The sequence below is a fragment of the Zingiber officinale genome, chromosome 1A (assembly GCF_018446385.1).
Source record: "Zingiber officinale cultivar Zhangliang chromosome 1A, Zo_v1.1, whole genome shotgun sequence".
NCBI lineage: Eukaryota > Viridiplantae > Streptophyta > Magnoliopsida > Zingiberales > Zingiberaceae > Zingiber > Zingiber officinale.
This window is the reverse complement of record NC_055987.1, coordinates 178,027,507-178,035,294: the sequence shown is the minus strand read 5'-3', so window position 1 is coordinate 178,035,294 and position 7,788 is coordinate 178,027,507. Positions and strand designations below refer to the sequence as shown.

At 40.2% G+C, this 7,788-nt stretch overlaps 1 protein-coding gene and 1 pseudogene across 1 annotated transcript; both read right to left on the bottom strand.

Moving 5' to 3' along the window:
- Positions 1-1,267: 1,267 nt before the first annotated feature.
- On the bottom strand, positions 1,268-2,178 carry LOC122038514 (pectinesterase inhibitor 9-like). The gene has a single exon (XM_042598302.1). It carries the CDS (start codon positions 2,140-2,142, stop codon positions 1,543-1,545), a length of 600 nt encoding a protein of 199 aa, XP_042454236.1. The 5' UTR covers positions 2,143-2,178; the 3' UTR covers positions 1,268-1,542.
- Positions 2,179-2,718: 540 nt separating this feature from the next.
- On the bottom strand, positions 2,719-7,246 carry LOC122007303 (annotated as a pseudogene).
- Between the last annotated feature and the right edge of the window lie 542 nt (positions 7,247-7,788).

Here is a 7,788-nt window from a genome sequence, read left to right as displayed (position 1 = left end):
GCATAGAAGTTGAAATAAGTCGCGTTCAAAATGTAAGCATTGCTGGAATAGAAGTTGATATAAGTCGCCCTCAACAAAAGCACTGGAGTTAGAGTGACCTTGGTACAGCGCGCACACCAGCAGGCACCTCATAATTCTACTTCCCAGTTCCCACTGTAAGAGCTAGGAAGCTCATATTATGCCTCACGGGCATAATTGAGTTGGTCGCGTAGATTGTCATTAGGAAGCTCAAGTTGATCTGTCTAATTCTTGTTTAGATAAATCACTTCCGCCCCATTGCTACAATGACAGCTTGCGTCTAGGCATGCTGGTCGTCAGTAGCAGTGGGCACCGTGGGTGTCAGCGATAGACTCCTAGTTGTCAAGCACAAGATATAAAGGTCTAAGCAGTTCAGAAGTTGATGAGTTGCCGGCATGAGCCAAGAGAATGATGAGGAGCTCCATAGACTCTTCGTTGTCCTGCACAAGAGATAAGGGCTAAGTATGTCAGAAGTTGATGAGTTGCCAGCATGAGCTCCAGCTCCAGTGCCAATATTAGAGATGAATGGGCAGTATGATATGCCATGTGACTGTGAGATGAAATGAGATGGCAGAATATTTGAGTAGACTCGATCGGTACCATTGTTAAAAGTTTAGGCCAGATTTGCTTAGCTTAATTCTGTTGTTCGGATAATAATTGTCATGCAACAAGTTTGGTCGGATCCATTTCGCATTCAAGTGGGGGTACGTCAAAATCGCCCATGTGCTCTCTCTTGTCTCCTTTGTCAGTTTGTGTTCCAATTCCAATCTAGACGACCAGCATGCTGACCACTCCATGTAAATTATAGATTTCAAAATTTAAATTAATATTTTTTTAAAAGAAAAACGAAGGATGAAAAAAACATTATAAGATGTCCCGACTCCCGAGTTAAGACAAGCCAAGAGAAAGAAACAGCTGTCGACTCCATGTGCTAGACATTTTCTAGAGGCCCAAAGTTAATAAATGTCACAAGTGAATTTCCAATATACATACAATTGAAAAAACAGGTGAATAAATGACGACTGAAACGCTAAAGTAATTGCTGCTTCAAACAAACTGACAAATAAATAAAGCAATAAACTCATGTCGGTAGCTTGTTGGAGGTCCCGCGCTGTCTTTGGACTCACCTTCCTGAGTGTGTGAAACATAGGCGAAATTTACGGCACTAAAATATATCAACTTTTGGATGAACAAGAATCCGTTTATACCTCTTTCCGAAGTTTTCTTTTGATTCAATAAAAAGAAAAGAAGCAACGAATTGAACTCAGATATAAGATTACTTCAATTTCCACAGCAACACCCTGCGATATATATATATATATATATTTATATGCATCGATCACTATTATAATATATTTTACATTAGTTTACGTTGAGTTATAAGCCTATTTATGCAGATCGCCCATACATATATGGATTTGACAACGCTATTAAGCGACAAAACGAAAGCTCAAACCTTATGCGCTTTATATATCAGCTATATGCGAGCGAGCAGGGGTATAGCAAAGAGAGTGAGAACCGGGTTCAGGTCCTTGGCTGGAGCCGGTTCACGAGAGCCAGGGCATTGCTGGTCACCTGCGCCACCTCCACCACCCGCTTCCGGATCGCCGCACGGACGGTGGGGCCGGCGTTCTGGGAGACGCTGTCGAGGCACGTGCTCTGATCGGTGAGCGCAGCGCTGACCCAGGTCTGCACGTTGCTCAGGTGCCACGAGAACCGCAGGCTCCGGGCTGGCCCCATCCGCCCGATCTCGCGGATCGAGTGCCGGAGCCGGTCGACGCTGTCGCGCATCGTCTCGAGGCAGTCCTTGACGGCGCCGGCCTCGCGCGTGCGGCCTGATGTCGGCTTCCCGCCGCACATCCGGCTCACGAAGGCCGAGGCCGACCTCGCCTTGGCCGCGCTCACGGAAAGCGCGGCCACCGCCACGCCGCGGGGGCTCCGCCGGACCGGGGGCGCGTAGGTTGAGAGGCTGCGCTCGCAGAGGTTGGGGTACCTCGTCGCGCGGCAGGAAGAGCGGATGAAGGCGCTGGCCCTGTGACCCACAGCCGGCGCCGAGGAAGCGGAGGCGCAGATCGCGACAGAGGCTACCAGAACTAGAACTAGGGCGAGAATGCGACGCTCCATGATGCTTTCCCCCCTTGAAGCCGAAATTATGGAGGGGACTGAGGAGCTTATAAAAGGAGACTGGTTAGTGGAGGTGGTGGGCGTGTCACGTGATTTGCGTTCATTGTACAGTTTTATAGCTTTGGCCTTTGGCTATGGAATATTTTCTAATTTGAACAATTAACATTTTTGTTTGAAAAAAACTTTATTTTCTTCTCTAAACTTTATTGACTCAAAATATATAATTATTTTAAATATGAAAATTATACTAAAATTCATTACGAATATAATTCTTCTCTAATCAATTGCCAAAATAAATAAAACTGTAATTTTCTAAAAACACTTCCAAGATTTAAGATTGCCTACAAGAACATCGAAAATTCGAAACGGGCCAAAAAACACACCTTTTTCGCATTTAACTTCTTCGTCAGTTAACTTTGTCTCTTTATCTCGTCTGTTTTGTTTCTTGCTCTTTTCTTCCCTTCTCTTTCCTCTTTTAATCTATTTTCATTTATATAAGAATAATAATAATAAAATATTTTTCTATTTTTAAATATTTAATTATAAAAGAATATAAAATAAAATTAATAAAGAGACCTGAATTTTATTCACTAACTCAGTCCACAAGCAAACTACTAGATCAGTTGGTTCTTCGATTCTTCATCAATTTTTCCTCCCTTCGCACAAAATGATGTGGTAGCCATGCCTGAAATGTTTCCAGAGTTTCATGATTAACCGAAGATGGGTGAACATGAACTTAAAGTTGCACAATCGATGCTTTGTAACAGTATGAAGATAGAACGTGCGAAATAGTTAGGCATGTACATTGATTTGAATGGTGCACTGGTGGCTCCGATAGACATGCTGAATGTGACGTCCTGGAAAGGACTTGCCATTTTGCCCCGAGAAAACCATCCGAGGTCACCACCTTTCTTTCCCGATGGACATTCCGAGTATCCTGCTGCAATCTGAAACAAACACATAGTAGAAGGAACGAAGAAAAAAAAAGAGATTTACCCTTTAAAATCAAATATTCTCTATTGAAATCGTGGAGTATATTGAATGAGAAGCAAAATAGAAGAAAAAGCACATCAAATAAAAAACTAACAGGAAGTAGTACACATTGAAATGAACAATGTATGGATCAGAGATTTTACCTTAGCAAACTCTGCAGAAGGAACCTTGTCCCCATTGCTTAGCCAACCATCTTGCAATTTCTTATACGCTTCATTTACCTTTCCTTGTTTTTCGCATAGGACATGTCTTGCTGAAACCAATAATAGCTTGATTAGAATCCATATACAAAGGCTTAAACTCAATAAACATCTGTACTTGCATCAATGAATTGGCATATATCTAAAAGGTGAAAACGAAAATACAAACTACAAAGTTTAAAATGACACTGCTGTCTGCTAGTAGTATCAAAGACTATTTCAAGAGCCACTAGGGTCTAGCTCATATGGTAGAGCGCTCGGGATTCAGTTCCTCATACCTCTATTTAATTTGTGCCCCCAAAGCAATGGTGTAATAGTTAGACCTCTAATGGATAATCAAGAGATCTAATGTTCGAGTCTCATCTATAGGAGATTTTTCTTCTAGTGAGAAATAGGCCTAAGAATATTGATCATTTGGATGAGCCAACATTAGCGCTTCCATATTTGTTTTGGTAGCCAATTGGATACTCTTATGTGGGGTCGGATCTGTCACCTTCAGGATTAGTCAGTTCGAAGAACTAGATACTTGAATTACTAAAAAAAAAACCTATTTCAAGAAACTACTATCAAGGCCTAGGAATGGAATAACAAGGCCTCGAATTCACTTCTTATTAAGAAACTACTGCAGCTCAGGGACATCTTGCGCGAACGAACCGGTACAACACAACAAGCACAAGACATGCTGGCCAGTTGGTACCAATCTGTCCAACAGGGTTTAGCAGCAGCAGCATATGAGTTTTTTTTGCCAAGAAAAAATGAGCCCAAAGCTTGGGCGAAGGTTGTGTGGATGCCCTACATTATGCCAAAACATCAGTTTGCTCTTTGGCTCCTTGCAAACAAACGCTTACGCACCAAAGATCAGCTCCTGTATGTACCATGCAAAATCTGCCTGCTATGTAAGCTCGCCAATGAAACAATGGATCATACTTTTTTCATGTGTCCCATCAACAATGCCGTTTGGAGCAAGGTAAAGACATGGCTCCACCTACGACACGAGTTGTGCACCTCCAAAAGAATGTTGGAGGTCTTCGCCTGACGATATTGTGAGGATCGCTAGTTGACTAGAGCACGACACTTAGATGTCTCTTGTATGATCTTTTTACTTTGGTAAGCTAGTAATCGATGTTAGTTTGTGGGAGATGTACCCAACATTGAGAGGATGTTCCTTGAGATTCAGACGCATATTTTCTGCTTTGCGAGCATCTAATAAGTAAACCCTCCATTGATAAACAATTTACCTTCCTTAAAAAAAAAAGACTATGTCAACTTTAGATGCACTTGATTGCTTATTTTATACCATACTTTATAAAAGTGTAATTAAAAAAAAATACAGAAACCTCTAAGGTAAGAAGTAGACATCCAGTCAAAAGTGTTTCAAATGGTCAGTCTTATTTGATGCACTAAGAAAATGAGAAAGAAATAATTTCTTATACAAAAGAATAGGTACACGACTGTTTATAGAGAGAATTTACAATAGAAAGAAAACTAATGAAAAGGAAATTAAATAATAAGGAAACTAATTAAAGATAATTAAAGATAATAATTGACAAATGAGCCTTTTCTATTTTTCCTGATTTGTATATCTTTGTTCTAATTGATAATAATTTTCTAAGACGCATCCTTTGTCTGTTTGAGAAAACAGCCTAAGTCAGAGATGCCATTTGAAGAGTATCGGCTATACCAGCGAGACACTTCAATCAAAAGTGTTTCTTTTCTCCCTGTCATTGTAGATGATTGCAAATTTGCAATTATATTTTATTGCTCTAACACGAGAAGAATGAAATCTGAAGCCAATTTAATAGGAAGCTATCAGAGTGACAACTTTAGCATTTGGAATGTCACGAGCACTCAAATTACAGTTACCACGTAACGAGCTAATCTAGATGATAGCAACTCCATCAATAATCATCGAGTACCAGCAGCAAAAAATTTCAATGTGTTAGGAGCGACTACTAATTAAAGGGAATTCAGATCACAAGAAAAAAAAAATGGTTTAACCTTTGACATAAGCGCAGGTACCAAGCCTATCACTTGACTTGCCACCCTTCCCTTTGCCCTTTGAGGCACCGTCATCGGCTCCAGAGGCAGCCTGTTTTCCCTTCCCCCTTACCGCTCGATTCCTTAGGCTTCGAGTCTTTTCCCCATCGCCTACTAATACCCGACAGCGACCTACACGAAGAAATCAAAACGATTTCTCTGACGATGTCAATAACTAGATTCCCACATCCGAAGCAAAGACGACCAAAGATCTGCTTCGGCGCAAGCCATAGAAGGACGGATAGTCGATTGAACTAACAATAGGAACACATCAGTAGCGTTCAAGAGATTATAGACTAACCTTAGCGGCGGCGGTGGCCGAATCCTCCTCCTTCGGGGTGATTTTACCGATCTTGCCCTCGTGGTCGCGAAAGTATTAAAATAACTGAAATAAAAATAACCTAAATATGTAGACTTCTTACTAAAATAATGAAATCATATATTTGTTTTACAAAATTGAATTTAAAATGTATTTAACATTCATTTCAATTGGACTACTTGGATTAACTTATAATATTAAGATTCTCATATAGTAGAAAAGTAGGGATATATTCTTCTACTATCCTTATTATCACCATAATATATATGATATGAATTGCATGTTACGATGTTATTCTCTTTACTAAAAAAAATACATATTTTTTTTTCAAAATTTAACATGGTATAGATTTCGATCTAGACATACCTAATGTTTAATCTTGAATTCAACATATAAATTCCAATATGACCTTACGCAGATTCAGTAAATGGTGGATTTATTTACTCTGATCATTATATAAATAATCTCATTTTGACACAATTATCAAGGCGATCTTAGCTTATGGGTATGTCTCTATTCACAGCTATATAAGTTGTCCCATAAGTAACGATCTGTAACGACCCAATTTTCTCAATCTCGAGTTCCAAATGTCCATAAAAATATTTGGAAATGATTTAAAAATATTCTAGAGATTTTTAGGAATTTTTAGAGTATTTTTACGTAATTTTTGGAGATCGTTTGATATTTTTACAAAACGAAAGAAAGTTGGCAAAAAATTTGTCAAAAACGAAGCTCGAACTCACGACGAACTGACCCAACCAGACACGGCCCAACCAGCTGAGCTACACAGGCTTTGTTAACTAAGTAGGGAATAAAGTATATATAAGCCATAGTTGGAATCGAATTAAACCAAGGGTTATAAAGGGTTAATTTCTTTCCCCGAACCCTAATTCCCTTCTTCCTCTTCGTGTGTCGGCGTCGCTGGTCTCGGGCGGAAACGCAGCACTTTGGAGCTTCCTTCCGGCGGCCGGCGAAGGCTTCTTCCAGCGAACCTTGCGGATCCGAGTTCCTCCCGTCGAAGAGAGCCCGCGAGCACAAGAGGAGACCGAGATTTCAAGCTCCACCCGGAACCCTAGCCGCCCCTTCTTCCTTTCCGATTGTAAGTGCAAGAACAAGGGGTAAGTACTACTCACCTGTGGTAGGAGTTGCTCCGAGCTTCGATTTGATTTCTTTGCTTCCGGTTTTCACAGTGCCGAGTAGAATTTTGTGCTAAGGTTTTTCCTTCCTTGCTCTGTTTGTCAAGCCGAACGGTTATAACTAATTGCATGAGAGTTTTGAGTTTTGTAATGGAGATGCTCCAATTGTAGCAGACCGAACATCCCTTGTTTGAGGTTTTGTTTCTCCTTGTGTTTGAATCTGCCGTGAGTTTACATGCTTGGATGTTTTCGGTGACGAACCTTGGTTGAGATTTCTACCGAATTGGGGTTTCATATGCTATGTAGGTTATAGCATTTCCTGCTTATGCTATTAATTTCCTTAGGCTGTGCAGGTGACAGCATGTTCTGCCTATACTGTTAGTTCCTTATACCATGCAGATTAGAGCATTTACTGCCATAGTTTTTCTATTAAACTTGAAAAGAACAGCTCTATATTAGTAGATCTGGTTAGATTTCTTTTTCTTGTGCTGTCTGGTAGAACGAACAACCCTCTTTGAGATTTCTGTTTGGTCCTTCCTGTGCTAACTCAATGAGGCCGATCAACCCTAGTTCCCAGCATTTCAGTTCTGAGTTCTTAGCTTCCTGGGTTAACATGAACAACCTTGTTTTTATGATTCGGAGTTAGCTTGTTGTGCAACTTTTCTAGCACTCTAGTATTTGGTTGCTTGGCATTTCAGTTGCTTAGTTCCTTAGCATTTCAACCTGAAATTCAGAATTTCACAGCTCTATTTTACAACATGTTTAGAAAGCTCAAAGTTGCATTCTTTTGCCCTATTTTACAGCATGTTTAGAAAGCTCAAAGTTGCATTCTTTTGCCCTATTTTACAGCATGTTTAGTAAGCTTAAAGTTGCTTTCTTTGCTCTATTTTTATAGCATGATTAGTAAGCTTAAAGTAGTTCTCTTTTGCTCCATTTTGTAGCATGATTAGCAAGATCAAAT

What these genes read in the sequence shown, in the direction of transcription:
- LOC122038514 (XM_042598302.1), bottom strand. Translation starts at nt 2,142, where the DNA reads ATGGAGCGTCGCATTCTCGCCCTAGTTCTAGTTCTGGTAGCCTCTGTC.